The sequence below is a fragment of the Physella acuta genome, unplaced genomic scaffold (assembly GCF_028476545.2).
Source record: "Physella acuta isolate Inbredline_101_S28 unplaced genomic scaffold, ASM2847654v3 ptg000515l, whole genome shotgun sequence".
Lineage (NCBI taxonomy): Eukaryota > Metazoa > Mollusca > Gastropoda > Physidae > Physella > Physella acuta.
This window is the reverse complement of record NW_026732034.1, coordinates 538,429-558,390: the sequence shown is the minus strand read 5'-3', so window position 1 is coordinate 558,390 and position 19,962 is coordinate 538,429. Positions and strand designations below refer to the sequence as shown.

Here is a 19,962-nt window from a genome sequence, read left to right as displayed (position 1 = left end):
GTTCGCTCGTCACATATATATATATATATATATATATATATATATATATATATATATATATATATATATATATATATATATATATATATATATATATGTATGTATGTATATATAACTTACATATATATACTTACAACAAGGGTAGCTTACATATGACATTCAATAACATGTCTAGCTTACATATGACATTCAAGAACAAGGCTCGCTTACATATGACATCCAAGAACAAGTCTAGATTACATATGACATTCAAGAAAGGGCTAGCTTAAATATGACATTCAATGAAAAGGCTAGCTTGCACTTGACATTCAAGAACAAGGGTAGCTTACACATGACATTCAAGAACAAGGGGTAGCTTACCAAGACCCAATAAATGCACCAAGAAAGTCCTATTTGCATTAGATAGCGAGATGATGCATCATGTATACAATATTTTGGGTTAAAGCGCTAACACTAGTTAAAAAACAAAGTGGCAGTTTCATCCAACAAAAAAGTTTCGTGGGAGGGCATCAAAGTATTGTTGAAGGGAGATAACCGTTCTATTTCAGTTTCTGATAATACAAATAGATGGGGGTTTAGGGAGAAGGAATCATAGGTTGCATCATACATGTACAGCCTGTATGTGATGATTCAGGTATCATATGTGATGTCATTGGGTACCTATGTCTGCATGTACGAGTATGTGTTTACGTGTACGTGATATCAGGAAGTACATGAATGTGTTACATATACATGATATATGTATGAAAATGATATCTGTTGATACAAGATGTCTCTTTGTACGTGATGTCTGTGTACATGATGTATGTGTGTACAAGTACGTGTGCTCGTGTACGTGATGTCGTTCAGCACATGTTTATTGTACATGAACAATGGGCTTGTGTACAGTATGTCTGTATGTACATGATGTCTGTGTGTACATGATGTCTATATGTACTTAATGTCTGTATGTACATGATGTCTGTGTGTACATAATGTCTGTATGTACATGATGTCTGTATGTACATTATGTCTGTATGTACATTATGTCTGTGTGTACATGATGTCTGTGTGTACATAATGCCTGTATGTGCATGATGTCTGTGTGTACATAATGTCTGTATGTGCACAATGTCTGTATGTACATGATGTCTATACGTACATGATGTCTCTGTGTACATAATGTCTGTATGTACCTGTCTGCACACGAGTACCAATATACAATGCAACATGAAGTCTCTGTGTACATGATATCAATGTGAACATGAGGCATGTGTGTACATGATGTCTGTATGTACATGATGTCTGTATGTACATGATGTCTGTGTGTACCTGTCTGCATGCGTGTACCAATATACAATGCAATACATTCTCTATTAGACAAGTACCCCACAATCCCACTCTACCGACTTTATACAACACTAACCCCTGGTCCGTTATTCACTGGACTGCACCATAAAATAACTCGGACAAAACTTTCATAAAATGGTCGCATCCCATCTCCTTGACCCTAAGTTAGATCTCAAGCAGTGATTCAGGTAGGTCTGTGTGTGTGTGGGGGGGGGGGGGGGGGGGGGGGTTCAGGTTCAAGATGTGCGGGGTATCAGAGAGGAGGGGGATGAAATACAACAACAACATCAAAAGATTAAGGCATGTTGAATGTTGAATGACCCCTGCTTTCAAAAAATTAGTTGACGCATTTTGATATAAATATTCCCACTCACGAAGACAAACATTTTTGTTCGCCCGACAAAGCAGAATGTAAATAAATAAATGCCCGCTCCCCTTTCACAGAAGGACACCCCAACAAAGCCGGGCTAAATGGTAGCATCCCTGTGGCTACATGTAGCGACTAGCCATCAAAAGATAACACGTGGGGGGGGGGGGGGAAGAATGCCCACCCTTTTACCACCTGTGCTAAACCAAACAAAAAAAAAGAGGTATTTATTTCGTTTACAAATCAAGTTTTTATACAACCCATGCGTGATCAATTTGAATTGTCCCCCTCGTCTCATGCTTACACCCAGGGAGGGGAGGGGGTATAACAGTAGCACCCCCTCTCCTCGGCGTAATAACAGACTACTAGACAAATGCGCGCGCGGGAGTTCAACAAAATTAAAGTTACTTTTCGGTCTTTAGAAAACTAACAGTAATTTCACACTCGGATATTATCGGGGTCAGGGTCCGTGTGTGTCCGCGCGACTTATCTCCACAAAAAAGAAAATCACAATAGACCCCCGTTTCGTTTTGTTCGGGCTCTCGGCTGCTAAATCTGCCGGGCCAAATACACTTCAGGTTTGGCTGTTGTATTTAGAGAAGAAGAAAAAATCTGGGCTATTTGTGCTCATCGTTGGGGTAATATTCATCTACATTGAATTCAGTACAAGAAAAGGTTTGGGGCGCTGCTTTGTGGTAGGATATTTAGCAGGTCGGTCACTTGTGGGTGAATCGGACATTTAAATATAAATAGGAAGGCCGGTAAATGACTTTTATCTGAGGGGGAGAGGGGGGGGGGGGTAGAGAGCGTTTTTTTTCAAACCTTGATAATTACCAGAGTTATCTTTTAGCTTGTCGGTATCTAACCTTGTCATGATTGATGAACGATGATTAAGTTTTAATTTGTATCCATTGTATCCATTATTTAGAAAGAAATGAGCACGTAATTAAAATGTGTCGTTTTTGTATTTAGTGCTCGTAAAGTTACTCTTTTAGCATTTCATGGGGGCAGATGAAGTAGAGTTCATCTGTATCCGTAACCTTGGCATGTAAAGGGGAAGTGTGGTCAGCAATATACCCAGCCGCATTTCCCCCTATACTTGTCAGGTACCCATCATAGTTGGGTAGACTCTTGGACGTCCTACAGACTCGAGCACGGGATCCGAACTCGAGACTTTCGGGTTAGCCGTCGTGCGCTCTACCATCCGACCACGCCGTCCCATCGTCAACATATTTGGGAATACTTTTCAGTATTTTAACTTTATTTGCTAGGGTGCGTGTGTTTATGCAAGCATGTGTGTGTGTACGTGCCGGTGTGTGTGTGTGTAGGGAGGAAGATGTGATCGTGTTCCTAGTCCAGCTGGACCAAGACTGGACCCCGTATAGGATGTCTGGAACCGTACAGTGTAGACTGTCTCAAGTCTCAGGCATTGTGCGGCGACAAAACGGCCCGAGACAAAACGGCCCGGAACTTAACGATCCGTGACCACACGGCCTGTGACAAAAGGGCCCCGTTAATAAGCCCTCCACATAATTAGGCTCCCATAATTTCGACTCCTTACCTCCCTGTCAATATGACTCCTAATAAATAAGCTTCTGTCAGTTTGGCTCCCTTCAATATGTCTCCGGACAATACAGCCTCTGTCATTACGGCTACTGACAGAGAAAAAAGACGTCCACCCTATTTGTGATCAAGTAAAAGTCTAATCGAACTATTCTAACTATTGTTACAAAGTCTCATCTAAACTGAAATTCATCATGTCAATGGTTATATTATGGCATCCAATACTAAACTGACCCTGTAGCTCCATTCAGTGGGGGGGGGGGGGGGGGGTGTGTGTGCGGTCAGCACCGGGTGACACCATTTAGGGGAGGGGTGACACCATTTAGGGGAGGGGTGACACCATTTAGGGGAGGGGTGACACCATAACAAAAAATCGTAAAATCTACGATCAAAACATTGTGGTATCTTAAAATAACAATGTAAATAGAAATGACTGGTGACACCAACGTGAACGTGTAAAATTTATGGGAGGTTGGGGTGACACCCCCAGGTACCATGTGACACCCGACCTAGTGACGCCACTGGGTCTCCTTACTACTTCTACCTTCAAGATCCACCTTTACATCACGTTTTCTTATTAAGAGCTTTCAATCAACGACCGTAGACAAACTGGCGAAATCTTCAAATCCTCCTGGTTGGTCTAACTCAGTGTAAATATTAACATGTAAAATATCAAATCCAGTAAAAGCCGTCAAGCCGACATGACATCAATAAAATCTCGTGCAAACTCTCGTCTGTTACTTGACGTTGCGAATAGCCGAGGTCCAGCGTATGTCAATTACACGATGTAGCATGGCAATTACACGAGGCAGCTAACATACGCCGCATGTCAATTACACGATGTAGCTTACATACGCCACATGTCAATTACACGATGTAGCATGGTAATTACACGAGGCAGCTAACATACGCCGCATGTCAATTACACGATGTAGCTTACATACGCCACATGTCAATTACACGATGTAGCATGGCAATTACACGAGGCAGCTAACATACGCCGCATGTCAATTACACGATGTAGCTTACATACGCCACATGTCAATTACACGATGTAGCTTACATACGCCACATTTCAATTACACGATATAGCTTACATACGCCACATGTCAATTACACGATGTAGCTTACATACGCCACATGTCAATTACACGATGTAGCTTACATTCGACGCATGTCAATTACACGATGTAGCTTACATACGCCACATGTCAATTACACGATGTAGCTTACATTCGACGCATGTCAATTACACGATGTAGCTTACATACGCCACATGTCAATTACACGATGTAGCTTACATACGCCACATGTCAATTACACGATGTAGCTTACATACGCCACATGTCAATTACACGATGTAGCTTACATACGCCACATGTCAATTACACGATATAGCTTACATACGCCACATGTCAATTACACGATGTAGCTTACATACGCCACATGTCAATTACACGATGTAGCTTACATACGCCACATGTCAATTACACGATGTAGCTTACATACGCCACATGTCAATTACACGATGTAGTTTACATACGCCACATGTCAATTACACGATGTAGCTTACATACGCCACATGTCAATTACACGATATAGCTTACATACGCCACATGTCAATTACACGATGTAGCTTACATACGCCACATGTCAATTACACGATGTAGCTTACATTCGACGCATGTCAATTACACGATGTAGCTTACACACGCCACAAGTCAATTACACGATGTAACTTACATTCGACGCATGTCAATTACACGATGTAGCTTACATGCGCACACAAGGTTGGAGGAAAAAGCGCGGGAAAACAGTGGGTCAGTAAACCTGGAGCTAGTGCTACAAGCAGACGATAGCTCGGGTAATTATTTGGTAGGGATGGTGGGGATTAACTGGTCTGACGTTATAATTAGAACTGGCGCTAATAAACACATACACATACATACACACACACACACACACATATATATATATATATATATATATATAATGAAATGGACTGGAGGAAGAAGGGGGAATTGAATTGAAAAGAAAGGAGAGGGGGGTATGGAAGGTGAATGCAAAATGGCGAAGTGAATATAATGAATTACATGTAGTATGTTTGTGACAGGGGTATCAGTGGAAATATACGTAGTTTTGATATAAACAATTATTTGAAGACTCATGGAATTATTAATGATTACAGCTTAAAGAAAATCCACCTTAATCCATTAGCCCCGGTTTTTGTTTATTTTTTATAAACAATTTTTTATATCGAACACATCGCGGTAGAATCTATTCCCCAGAAATCTTCATAGGCTGGTACCAGTCGAACTCTGAACCTGAGGACTCGGTGCCAGTGAGGACATATCAGAGGACTTTGTGTGAGGACATCAATACTAGAGGACCTTGTGAGAGGACATCAATACCAGAGGACCTAGTGTCAGTAATGACAGTCGCCAGAGGACCTAGTGTCAGTAATTTCAGTCATTAGATGACCTTGTGTCAGTAATGACATCCACGAAATAACCTTGTGTCAGTAATGACGCTGTCACCAGACCCCCCCCCCCCTCCCCCCGACCCCCATCAACAGTTGCCACGAACGTGTCTGCCTCTAGTAAGCATCGAATGTCCGGGCCAGTAGCTCCCCCGCCTCCCACCTCCCCACCCCACCTGTGCGCCCGCCGTAGACCAGAAGCGTGACCTAGATTGACCTGAAGGGTCATTGACCTCGCCCAGGCACAGCGGTCAGATTGCGAAGTGCTCCCCGCGAAATTTCGCAGTGCTTTGGGCTTAGAGCATAGAGAACTCAGATGCCCGTAAAAAAAATGTATATTTTTACATTCGTGTTTTTTTTCTTTAAAAGTGTCGCATTTTAAACAAAGAAAGTAGTCTATGTGATGGAGGTGGGCGGGGGTGGGGGAGGTGGGGGGGGAGGTGGCGTGCTGTTGGTCATTGTTTGCTGTGACGTCCCAGATAAGCTCAGACGACCACTGAGACCTGACGTCTTACGCCGCGTCAAACCTGATCCTAGTAGACACCCATCAGACATGGCGACACACAGCGACCCCTGGTAATTCACACAGCGACCCCTGGTAGTTCACACAGCGACCCCAGGTAATACACACAGCGACCCCTGGTAATACACACAGCGACCCCTGTCAGTTCACACAGCGAACCCTGGTAATACACACAGCGACCCCTGGTAATACACACAGCGAACCCTGGTAATACACACAGCGACCCCTGGTAATACACACAGCGACCCCTGGCAGTTCACACAGCGAACCCTGGTAATACACACAGCGACCCCTGGTAATACACACAGCGACCCCTGTCAGTTCACACAGCGAACCCTGGTAATACACACAGCGACCCCTGGTAATACACACAGCGAACCCTGGTAATACACACAGCGACCCCTGGTAATACACACAGCGAACCCTGGCAGTTCACACACAACCCCTTACAACTCACACAGCGACCCTTGACAACCCAATCCACGACCCCTTACGTCCCCAACATAACTTGTTCCACACACCTCATACACAACATTCCACCCCCTTCACCACCCCTGTTCCTTAGACGTAACAACCGCTTACACCTAGAAAACCATTTTTATAGTTTATCAAGTTGGTTTGAAGAGTAAAAGTCAAAAATCAAACACACTTTACACAGTGCATCCGTGAATAAAGGTGTATTTTTATTATTTGTAGTCGAATCTGTCTAGAATTAGGCGATCGTGTAAATAAATATGACACGAAGGGGTAGGGGGGTGGCTTATCCTTGGCTTTTTTTTTTTAAATTTTTGTACAACCAATCAGTAATTTATTTTTAATAATTTTATTTTAGGCAAGAAATAATTGGAGCAAACAGACCGATTGTTAAAATACCGTCAATGTCTAAGTCTAGTTTCACGTTACAGTGTGAGAAATAACAGTAACAGCGATCTAAAACACTTTTTTTTTGTAAAATAGATGGAAATGTTCAAGATTTGAGAAGAATTGAGTTTTAAACGTTTTTTTTTTTACTCGACAAGCTAAGTCAATTCAAGGAATGATTTCTGAGACATGGGGTTGTTGAAAGTGGATCTTGGTGATCTTTACTTCCATTTGAAAATAAGAGGAAAAAAAATAGTACGGCCTTGTATTGTAGCTCGTGTCTGAACGATGCAGGGGAGGTAACCCAAATAATATTAGAATTATACACGAAGAGCAGTTGCCGCTCTTGAGTTTACACAAATCATTTTACCAGCAAAAAACTAAAGCATATAACAAATATATAAGAAATATATTAAAGTTACCGTATAATTGAAATATTTTAGTTTTACCGAAAGTAACATTATTTACATTAAAATACCACCAATTTGGTTTGAGTGTATTACAGTTTATGTATATTTAAATTAGTGTAATGCATCAGCACTGTATGTCATGTTCCTGATATTTATGTCAAGTCCCTAAATCATTTTGCAAATATCCAATTTGTTTTATTTTTCTTATAATTGTGCTATGTCTCTAAAATTTGGGCCGTGTTCCATATATTTATTCGACATTCCACATGATTCCAGATATTTATGTCATGTACCTCATACTTATTCTATGTTCATGATATTTGTGCCATGTTCCATATATTTTGTTTATGTTTCTGATTTTTGTGCCATGTACCATATACTTATTCTATATTCCTGATATTCATGCCATACATTTATTCTTTGTTCCTTATATTTGTGCCATGTTCCATATTTTATTTATTCTGCATTCCTGACATTTATTCCAGGTAACACATATTTGTGCCTATCTCTAAAATGAAAACCAAACTAAATGTACAACAACAACAAAAATAAATCTTACCATCACAACTGACCCATTTATTTAGCCCACACTTTCCCAATCCTACTTTTTATCTTTATCTGATTGTTTATCTTCATGACATAATTCATCTCTATTGCTGACCCCAACACATTGTCCTTTATCTACTTACTAGCACATTGATATTAGCCTAAATCAGAGCTACAACCTACACACCTATCTGTGTATGTTACATTTAATCTGTCTTCATAATCTCACACATCAGGAAGTAAATATATTTATAACCAACACAACTGTATAATTTGACAAGTAGACTGTATGATATAAATACATAACCATATATTATATAAAAACTATATTCTATATAATACACTATATTTAAAAGAAAATCTATTTATGAAATTTATTAAAACACAACAAAAGTAATTTATATAATTAGTTATAACAATTACAGCTTAACGTACTCAGAAAATCTATTTATAGAACGAGCCTAACTTAGACTTCAAGCTACTGCTATTTTAAATAAGTTAAGTTTTTAAAAATATTTAATTTTATTATATTAACATTATGCAGTAATGATTTAGTTAATTATTAATCAGATTTGAAAGAATCTATACAGTTAATTAGGTATTTTTAAAAATTAAAGTGCTAAACTATTGTTTAAATCAGGGGTCTCCAAACTACGGCCCGCGGGCCGGATGCGGCCCGCGAGGTCCTCTCATCCGGCCCGCGGAGACCTTTTTGTCCACGGAAAAAAAGTTTGTTGGTGATGGCTGAGAACTTTGCCTAGAAATATTAAAGACATGCCAGGAAGAAACTGGCCCCCGAACTGAAATTTGATAGCTAATGCGGCCCTCGGACTGAAAAGTTTGGAGACCCCTGGTTTAAATAATGAAGAAATAATTTAGTTGAGTATTCTTATTTTGACATGGGCCCAGTTGAAAAGAGCTGCCCAAAATTAAGTCTATTGGACAAATATTTTGCACTTATTGAGCTTCTTATAATAATTAATTTGCAATGTATAATTGTAGTCAATGTTTAATTATCTCACTAAAAGATGCATGGGAATCTGGTCTTAGTTATCAAATGGTCAAATATGCAATGCAGGCCCTTTTTGTTAAATAAATTGCCACATAGAAATAGAAAATTGCATTTGTAACACAAAAATCAAACTAAAATAAATAGAAACTTTAAGGAGAGTATAAAGTTTTTAAAATAGCATTGCTTATAATTTAACTCTGTGAGTAAGAATTTGTTTCAAGAAATTAGATAAATAAACACTGGTAGGCTATATGCAATTATTTCACTTTTTGTTTTACATAAAATAAAGTTGAAATGCTTACTAACACAAGAAATTGTGTACGTATAAAGTTCCAAAAAGTTCAAATGTTTAGTAACACAAGACATTTTGTACATATAAAGTTCAAAAAGTTCAAATGTTCATTATCACAAGAAAGGTTGAGATCTACCAGAGACTGCTGTTTTCCCTCGAATCAGGTACTTAAGGCATAAAATAAAATGTTTCAAATTTTTTTCTCTCTGGTTCAATCTAACACAGACGGAATTTATTTCCATGGTAGGCCTATCTACATGCTAAAGACCTACATGAGTAGATCTACATCAGGGTTTTCTAATGTAATCAAAGTGATCTCAACATTGTCAATACTTTGACCAATGTACTAGCTTTTTAAATAGCCTTTAGTTTGACCAATGGAATGTAAAGTTTTAAATAGCCTTTAGCTTGACCAATGGAATGCAAGGTTTTAAATAGCCTTTAGTTTGACCAATGGAATGTAAAGTTTTAAATAGCCTTTAGCTTGACCAATGGAATGCAAGGTTTTAAATAGCCTTTAGTTAGTCCAATGGTATGAAAAGTATTAAATAGCCTTTAGTTTGACCAATGGAATAAAAAGTTTTAAATAGCCTTTAGTTTGGCCAATGGAATGCAAGGTTTTAAATAGCCTTTAGTTTGACCAATGAAATAAAACGTTTTAAATAGCCTTTAGCTTGGCCAATGGAATGCAACGTTTTAAATAGCCTTCATCACGTGTCCACTTCAGATACTTTGCAGACATGCCCCTCAAAGGTTAAAGCACTCGAGAAATATGTCAGACATGTTCCACATTTTGCCACCTGTAGTGACGTTCTACTTTCTTCAATTTTTTCTTGAAGGTAGCTCTTTAGCCCAGGAGGAACATAAGACACGATTAAAAAGTCTTGTTCTGATTGGATGATTACATTAACAGATAACACAACCAAGGATGGAATTTCAGCCCCTTTGCTAGACAGTGCAGAATCTGATGGGTCATAAAAAGCTTTAGAATTTTTCCACAAATTTTTCCTAGTTGTCCGCAACTCCAGATTTCTCATAATGGCATCAAGTCCTTGCATGCATATATTGTAAGGCGGACCAATCAAATTGACATTATTTGTTATGTTTAAAACTTTCAGTTTTTTAAGCTGAATCAGTGAAGTCGGCAACACTATTAAATGATTGGATTCAAGATTCACGTTTTCTAAGCTGTATAAACATCCAATAAAATTTGGAAGAAGCTGAAATTTATTATGAGACAAATCCAAATTCTGTAAGTGTTTCAGGTAAACAAAGGACCAGGGGATACTGGTCAAGCCACATCCGGTCATCTGTAAGCTGACCAGGTGAGTCAGCCGGCCAATGTTCAGTGGGATCTCTAACGTGTGCCCAGAGAGTTTGGTCAGGGCGAACAGCTCCACGCTGATAGACGTGACCTCCTGAAGCTCCTCGAGCGAGTGTGTGTTGACAAGAGACACAAAGGCCTCGAAAGATCCGAACTGCTGGAAGTATCTGATGTTCCAGAACGACCGGAATTGTCTCATCATCCTCCTGACCCAGATAAAGAAACAGCCAACTTCCATGACTGGTCACGGAGACACGTTGATTTGGCTAAACACTGGTCACTCTAGACAGGTCAAATGATCGCAGATGGTCCCTGAAATAAAGACGTTAATTTTCCAAGATTATATATATATATATATGTTAGGGGTTTAAACCGAAGAGGTGATCTTATTCACTCATCCGTGCACCTTTGCGTGGTGACAAAGGGGTCTAATAAGACCTGAGCAAAACTAATTAAAATCTAAATTACACCAATATTAAACTAAAAATAAAACATCGTAAACACACATAATATGCATTTATTTATCTTCATTTGACGTCACAAGGGCTTATATGTTAAAAGCAAAAGACACAATACAAATAAGACCTGGCCAGTCTTTCATATTCAAGAAAACATCACTTGAATTTCTAATACAAGTCAAAAAGACAAAAATAATCAAACTTACATTTCAATGCAGAATTAGTCACCGTGGTAACTGACATTAATTCATAGAAAACACATATATAAGTGTGAATAGCAAATCTACATTTACACAACTCAGAATTCACACATGTCATATCCTCTAGTCCTAAATTAAATACTTGCACTGCTTATGTAATCTCAGAATCACATTTGTCCAAGTTATTCTTCCTAGTTCTAATTTCACTTGTACTGCTATGTAAGCTCAAAATCAAAAACGTAAATGTTATCGTCTCGTCTATCTTTACTACTTGCACTGTTATGTAATCCCAGAATTACACGGGTAAATGTTATCATCACTAATTCTGATTCCACTAATCAAACACGGTTAAAGTCCATCTATGAATACTCATCAGTACTCACAACAATCTAGCTCGACACTCAAACGGCAGGAAGTTTCCAGCCACTGAAATAAACATTGAGCCACTGGTACAAACATTGGGCCACAAAGATAATGGCCACTGGAACGAAGAACATATCTACACGGCAGGAAGATTTCCAGCCACTGGAATAAAACATCTGGCCACTGGTACAAACATCGGGCCACAAAGATAATGGCCACTGGAACGAAGAACATATCTACACGGCAGACGTTTGGCCACTGGTACAACATTGGCCACATGTATAAACATAGGTCACATATGTAAATATCTGGAACGAAGCACATATGTACAGCAACAAAACATCGGCTGGGCCAATAATCCAGCCTTAGTGGCCAGCCATAAGGCTGCCACCATCCGAGGCCTAGACCATGGTGTCTAGCCTCAGCTATGTGTCTGTGAGAGAGAGAGACCTCAACATAGTCGCCCTTCCTCATATATAGGTTAGTCTCACCCCCCTTATCATCTCCCTAGAGCTATAGAACCCGAGTTGGGCTCCGTCCCATCTCTCGACGTTCGAGATAACACCGGTCACTATGCACCCATGCGTTGAACACCCGATAACTGACCGCTATAGATCTTCCCGTAGTCTCAGGGCTAACTATCGTGTCATACACCGCTCGAGCTAACGTATGGCCACACGGCACTCCCGCCGCGTTTCACACCTAACAACTGACCACAACAGAGATCATGAGTAATGATTCTACCGGGACGTCCAGCGGCATGCCCGGACTCAACTTTAGACATAAATCACCTCGGGTGTCTTCCCATCACTACGTGCCACTCATGCACCTGCATAGAGCTCGTAGCCCTTAACGATCAGAGTGAGCCGATAACATTTTAATTAAAATTTAGATTTCCCTGGCCTGCTCATCCCCAATATCTTAGATTAACCCCTTGGGTTTCCGTAACTAGTCCTAGTCACCTTAGCCCCTTTAATAAGCACCCAAGTTACCATTTTACTTAAAAATAAACAATATAGTACCAGCCAACATGCTTACTTAAGAATCAACAATTTGGTACCAGCCAACACGCTTCCCCCGCAAAAATGATTGCGTCCCCGCAATCAACTTAACAATGGCAACTAATTGAGATAAACATTCTACTTTACTGTTCACCTACTGACACAACACATACCTCTAGTTTACAGTAAAGGCCACTGAAGGTAAAAACATCAATGAGCATACTAAAATGTCTCAAAAATGAACATCTACTGAAACCAGGTATAAACACGTACTTATCTTTAAAGGGTAGTTAACCAAAATGGACAAATCACGCCTTTAGGCTACAAATAAATGGCCATCAATAAAGATAAATACCAGTCAGTCACACATAATTTTATACCACAAGGCCTGATAATGTACGTCCAGTACCAATATCAGCCAAGTCTTCCTAGTCATAAAATTACGTAACAGCATGTTTCATCTACAATAATTACTATTCAACGAATACCATAGTTGCCAATAATACGTTCAACACCATTAAAACTTACAAAGGTTGCATGTTAACTGGCTACCTAAATTCTTATAAAAAATGTTCTAAAAATAATTCCGTCAGTGCTAATAAAATGTGTTACATTAGCACAATGTGTTCATCAGGAACACACACAAATTAACAGTAATCACACAAAAATTCTTACAGTAAATTAAACGTATTCTACACGTTCCAAAAGTTAACAATGCAAAATAAAAAAGGCAATAACAAAAAAATTATGCTGAGGTAAACCAACATATACTCAACATATTTAAAAACCAATTTTAAAAAAATCTTAATTTAGTTTGCTCAAGCACGGACCCCACTCGTGCTACCAAATGTTAGGGGTTTAAACCGAAGAGGTGATCTTATTCACTCATCCGTGCACCTTTGCGTGGTGACAAAGGGGTCTAATAAGACCTGAGCAAAACTAATTAAAATCTAAATTACACCAATATTAAACTAAAAATAAAACATCGTAAACACACATAATATGCATTTATTTATCTTCATTTGACGTCACAAGGGCTTATATGTTAAAAGCAAAAGACACAATACAAATAAGACCTGGCCAGTCTTTCATATTCAAGAAAACATCACTTGAATTTCTAATACAAGTCAAAAAGACAAAAATAATCAAACTTACATTTCAATGCAGAATTAGTCACCGTGGTAACTGACATTAATTCATAGAAAACACATATATAAGTGTGAATAGCAAATCTACATTTACACAACTCAGAATTCACACATGTCATATCCTCTAGTCCTAAATTAAATACTTGCACTGCTTATGTAATCTCAGAATCACATTTGTCCAAGTTATTCTTCCTAGTTCTAATTTCACTTGTACTGCTATGTAAGCTCAAAATCAAAAACGTAAATGTTATCGTCTCGTCTATCTTTACTACTTGCACTGTTATGTAATCCCAGAATTACACGGGTAAATGTTATCATCACTAATTCTGATTCCACTAATCAAACACGGTTAAAGTCCATCTATGAATACTCATCAGTACTCACAACAATCTAGCTCGACACTCAAACGGCAGGAAGTTTCCAGCCACTGAAATAAACATTGAGCCACTGGTACAAACATTGGGCCACAAAGATAATGGCCACTGGAACGAAGAACATATCTACACGGCAGGAAGATTTCCAGCCACTGGAATAAAACATCTGGCCACTGGTACAAACATCGGGCCACAAAGATAATGGCCACTGGAACGAAGAACATATCTACACGGCAGACGTTTGGCCACTGGTACAACATTGGCCACATGTATAAACATAGGTCACATATGTAAATATCTGGAACGAAGCACATATGTACAGCAACAAAACATCGGCTGGGCCAATAATCCAGCCTTAGTGGCCAGCCATAAGGCTGCCACCATCCGAGGCCTAGACCATGGTGTCTAGCCTCAGCTATGTGTCTGTGAGAGAGAGAGACCTCAACATAGTCGCCCTTCCTCATATATAGGTTAGTCTCACCCCCCTTATCATCTCCCTAGAGCTATAGAACCCGAGTTGGGCTCCGTCCCATCTCTCGACGTTCGAGATAACACCGGTCACTATGCACCCATGCGTTGAACACCCGATAACTGACCGCTATAGATCTTCCCGTAGTCTCAGGGCTAACTATCGTGTCATACACCGCTCGAGCTAACGTATGGCCACACGGCACTCCCGCCGCGTTTCACACCTAACAACTGACCACAACAGAGATCATGAGTAATGATTCTACCGGGACGTCCAGCGGCATGCCCGGACTCAACTTTAGACATAAATCACCTCGGGTGTCTTCCCATCACTACGTGCCACTCATGCACCTGCATAGAGCTCGTAGCCCTTAACGATCAGAGTGAGCCGATAACATTTTAATTAAAATTTAGATTTCCCTGGCCTGCTCATCCCCAATATCTTAGATTAACCCCTTGGGTTTCCGTAACTAGTCCTAGTCACCTTAGCCCCTTTAATAAGCACCCAAGTTACCATTTTACTTAAAAATAAACAATATAGTACCAGCCAACATGCTTACTTAAGAATCAACAATTTGGTACCAGCCAACATATATATATATATATATATATATATATATATATATATATATATATATATATATATATATATATATATATATATAATATTTATAGACAGATGATTACTCAGATACACTCACACACATGAAAACACACATATCATTATACACATTCCCCAGTGTTTTGTAGGGGAGGCTCCTGTGTAATTAATTACCAGAGATGGTTTGTGACAAACAGAAGTAATACAAACTGGAACACTAAATTAAACAAATGCTTTAACATTTCCATATAGGCTACCTCATTAATTGTTAAGATCAATTATAATTTCAAGACTAATTGTATTTACCTTAGGCATAGCAAGCAGTTTAGTTTCTCCTGGAGGGAAGGGGGGCTTTGTTGTGACAAAATGTATGCATAGATTTAATTAAATACTAGCTAATAATACCAACTCATTAATCAACATAAAATAAACGAATTTTGTAATACATTACCTGAGGACACTAGACATACAGAATATGCTGTTGTTGTAATGTTACTGTCTGTGACCAGCGTCCATCATCCCACAAATGTTTTGTGACAGTCTACTAGATAACAGCACAGTCAGGCTGATAACTTGACACGACGCGTCATGTTAACTTTCCTACACCATCTACACACGGCTACACACTTGCTCTTGTTATCATAATGTTATCAGAAACAAAAAAAAAAGGTTTGGAGTTTTCGAGTGTATTATCTACCACAAGGTGATCGACTTGTTCATTGACGGAAACCTTAAAAAGTTGTTGGTTAATAAAATATCCCAAATAAAATATTTTGATTTTAGGTAGGGAGGGAGGTCGACTTGTTAAACTTTCAACACCTTCAAAAACTATTTTTAAAATAATTTTCTACGCCGCTGCCTCGACTTTGAAGGATGAACTGTGTAAGGGAAATAACCGAAATTTAATAAAACAAAAATACGTCTACCGTGGTTACTGTTACTGAGTACCTCAGTAAAAAAATTCATAGAAAATATTTTATTCATATATTATTAAGAATCTTAATATTATTAAGCAGTTGGGTGTTTACAATAGAAAAAAAAGGGAAGTTTTATTTTTTTACTACTGAGAAATTGTAAAAATACTACAAAACTTAAATAATAATAATATTTTTGTTTTGTTTATTTATTATTATTTTTCAAATGACAATGTATCACAACCTAAATTTTTAAAACTTCAAATGAACTTAAATGATGTGCCTAATGCGACAAACAAGTTAAGCCTAAGATGCAAACATTTTCGTTGACCTGCCTATTTAACTTAATGCGTAAATTCCAAGAAAAGCGGATATATATATGTACATTGTAGGCTACTTTCAGCACCTTGGGCTGTTTATCTAAATCTAGGCATAGAATGTCGGTCTATGTTTACGTAGAAAACGTACCATATTTAAAACTAGTTTGTGGTTGACGTCATGTTCAGAGGCCACCCCCCCCCCCCACCCCCACTCGTCACATGTCACCCCCAAAACTGGACACTTGTAACTCCCACAGGTGACATATCATTCCCACCCTCCCCACCGGTGTCTCACCCCCTCCACTTTTGTCAAATGTTCCCACCCTCCCCTTTTGTCAAATGTTCCCACCCAGGTAGGTTTGGTGGCGACATTTTCAGGTAGGTTTGGTGACAATTCAGGTAGGTTTGGTGACAATTCAGGTAGGTTTGGTGACGACATTTTCAGGTAGGTTTGGTGACGACATTTTAGGTAGGTTTGGTGACCACATTTTCAGGTAGGTTTGGTGACATTGTCAGGTAGGTTTGGTGACATTTTCAGGTAGGTTTGGTGGTGACATTTTCAGGTAGGTTTGGGGACATTTTCAGGTAGGTTTGGTGGCGACATCTTCAGGTAGGTTTGGTGACGACATTTTCAGGTATGAGCAGAAACGTCTTAGCTGAAAAAAATCAGCGCCGAAGTGGAATTTTACCTGGAACACCTGTCCCGGTACGCTGGCCAGCCGACGGACATCTACAAGATGACCTGCGTCAGCACGGCCAACAACATCTGCTCGACCGTGGTTGGCCAGCTGTTCCGGTACGATGACGTCAACATGCAGGACATCATGTCCAAACTGGCCGTGTTTGCAGGCGCCATTGGAACAAACAACATTGTTAACTTTTTCCCCGTTTTAAAATACCTCCCAGGCGATGTGTTTCATGCTAAACTACTTGCCTCAAGCGCCAAAACTGTGTCGGATATTTTTAGCCAGAAATACTTGCAAGTACAAAGTAGCGATAATTCAAAAGATGGAAACACCGATAGTTTCATCGCCGTCTACAGAAAAATCCGGAGTCAGAAAATCGCGGCTGGTGTTAAAACTTACATGGACGAGAAAAACTTGGCCAAAATAATTTTCGAGCTTGTTTTAGCGGGTTCGGAAACGTCAAGTTCTACCATAGTTTGGTGCATTATTTTTGTATTGCAAGACGCAAGCATACAGAAGAAGATATTCGATGAAATAGATAATAACGTGGGGAATAAAAGAATCAGTTGTTGGGACAAGGTGAAGCTGAAATACCAGAGCGCCGTCGTCATGGAGACCCAAAGGTACGCCAGCATCCTCCCAGCACCATTCCACCACACCTGTCGCAGGGGCGTCTAGGTGAGGGGGTACACCATCCCCAGGGGCAGCTACATCAGCCCCAACCTGGACTCAGTCATGCATGACGAGAAAATCTGGGGAAGTGACGTCATGACGTTCAGACCTGAGAGGTTTCTTGACGAAAAGGGGGACGTCAAATTGTTTAAGGAGCTCATCCCTTTCCTGTTTGGACATCGGGTGTGTCCGGGGGAAGGCATCGCGAAGATGGAGCTCTTTTTCTCTATTTGGCTTCTTCTTCTTCGTTCTTAATTGAGAATATGGTGGAGGATTCAGACAACAAGTCCAACTTCGTGAACAAACCGGACTGTGGTCTCCAGTTTGGCAGGTGCCCCATATAATTTTTCCCTGAGTGGGGTGGGCAGGGGCCAGTGTCTGACTCGTGCCTGGCTATACAAAGTACATTCCTGAAGGACGTGCTCCGTATTTTCCGGGGCCTTGCCACAAGGGCACATTTCGCCACACCCAACCTTCAGTTTTTTGTGCATGTGTTGATTTAGTCTGTTGTGGCCTGTTCTAAGTCGAAAGATTATGTATTGTTGTTTTCGTGTCAGATTATAATAGCCGTAATCTTTATTGTAGTGAGGGTGTGTGTCAGACCACATTTGCGTTTGTTTGTTTTTTATTATTCTTTTTATTTCTTTTGGGTGTAGCGAAATTTCCGGTTGTGGTTTCTTTCCCCCAATTTTTGCCAGCTGGTCCGCAATCTCATTACCCTGGATCTGGCAGTGGCCCGGGATCCACTGCAGCACAATTCTGCTGCAGGTATTTATTAGCCTTATTTGGCTTCCATTTTTCAGAGGTTTCAAATGTACCATCCCGACCCGCCTTCCATCCTCAAACTGAAGCATGTCGTAGGGGCGACTAGAGTGTCCCATCTTTTGAACTCACACTAATCGAGCGCTAGACTGAGGAACGTTTAAAAATGATACTTAAGCCTAAATTATTTTTAAAAACATGTCAAGTTTTCTCGAAGTGTTTTACAAAACTGTAGCTATAGCAATCATCTATTTGAAGGTGCAGCACGTATTTTGTCAAATAACATTTGTCCTTTATTTGAAAATAATCAAGTGAAAGTAATCCATCAATTTGTACTGTCGTATGTATTTGTGGACCAGTTTAACCTGCATATGCCCAGATATTTGAGCCATGTGTAGGATACTTGTGCCTGGATATTTTTGTCACATTTAAAATATCTGTGCAATGTAGGCATATAAAAATATTTATGCCATATCTAAGGTACTTGTACCTAGATATCTATGACTGAATAATAAAAAAACAACAGCAAGTTGCTAATGTTTTTTCATGCAGAGGTCAATAACAATAAAAAAAGAAATTTGGAATGAATTACTCAATGAACTGAAGAGTCTACTTTTAAAGCATTATATATTTTTTTACACATTTGCTATATAACTTCATTGAAGTTTGATATTTTGTTGTAGTCACACCAATAAAATGATATTTAGGCCTATTGTAAAGGTGACTAAAACACTTGATAACTAAAACACAAGCTTTTTTAAAATAAAGATATAATTTTATAGAAAAATAAACTTAAACAAATCATTTGTTGTAAATAAACTAAATCAAATTACAATCTCAGATTAATAATATATTCAGGTAAAAAGAGATTTCAAAAAGATATGTAAAATAAATATGATTATTATTTTGAAAACTCACAAAATCACTCAAGCTATTTTATACAAGCTGCCAATTTTTGTACAAGTAGGGCTTATATTTTTATACAATTATGAGTATCAATATATAAATCAATGATAAAATGTAGATTACATAAAAATGTGAAAAATAAGGCTAAAAGAGTTTTTTGAGCCCATTGCACAGCTATTTAAGGTCATTTGAGTTAATTTTTAGCCTTTTTAAGGTCATGGTGTCACTCCAGTCAGCCTAGACTAGGTGGCAGAAGCTTCTTCTGGCTAGTCACTTCATATATATATATATATATATATATATATATATATATATATATATATATATATATATATATATATATATATATATATATATATATATATATATCACGTAGTGGATAG

General features: G+C 39.0%; 2 protein-coding genes across 2 annotated transcripts; one reads left to right on the top strand and one right to left on the bottom strand.

Moving 5' to 3' along the window:
- Positions 1 to 9,513: 9,513 nt before the first annotated feature.
- Positions 9,514 to 15,888, bottom strand: LOC131944902 (leucine-rich repeat-containing protein 57-like). The gene is made up of 2 exons (XM_059305781.1): positions 15,771 to 15,888; positions 9,514 to 11,018 (listed from the first exon to the last, which is right to left on the bottom strand). The coding sequence occupies exon 2, from the start codon at positions 10,942 to 10,944 to the stop codon at positions 10,093 to 10,095; it is 852 nt and encodes a 283-aa protein (XP_059161764.1). The 5' UTR covers positions 10,945 to 11,018; positions 15,771 to 15,888; the 3' UTR covers positions 9,514 to 10,092.
- Positions 15,889 to 17,290: 1,402 nt separating this feature from the next.
- On the top strand, positions 17,291 to 17,917 carry LOC131944910 (cytochrome P450 1A1-like). Its single transcript, XM_059305792.1, has one exon. The coding sequence runs from the start codon at positions 17,291 to 17,293 to the stop codon at positions 17,915 to 17,917; it is 627 nt and encodes a 208-aa protein (XP_059161775.1).
- The last annotated feature ends 2,045 nt before the right edge of the window (positions 17,918 to 19,962 follow it).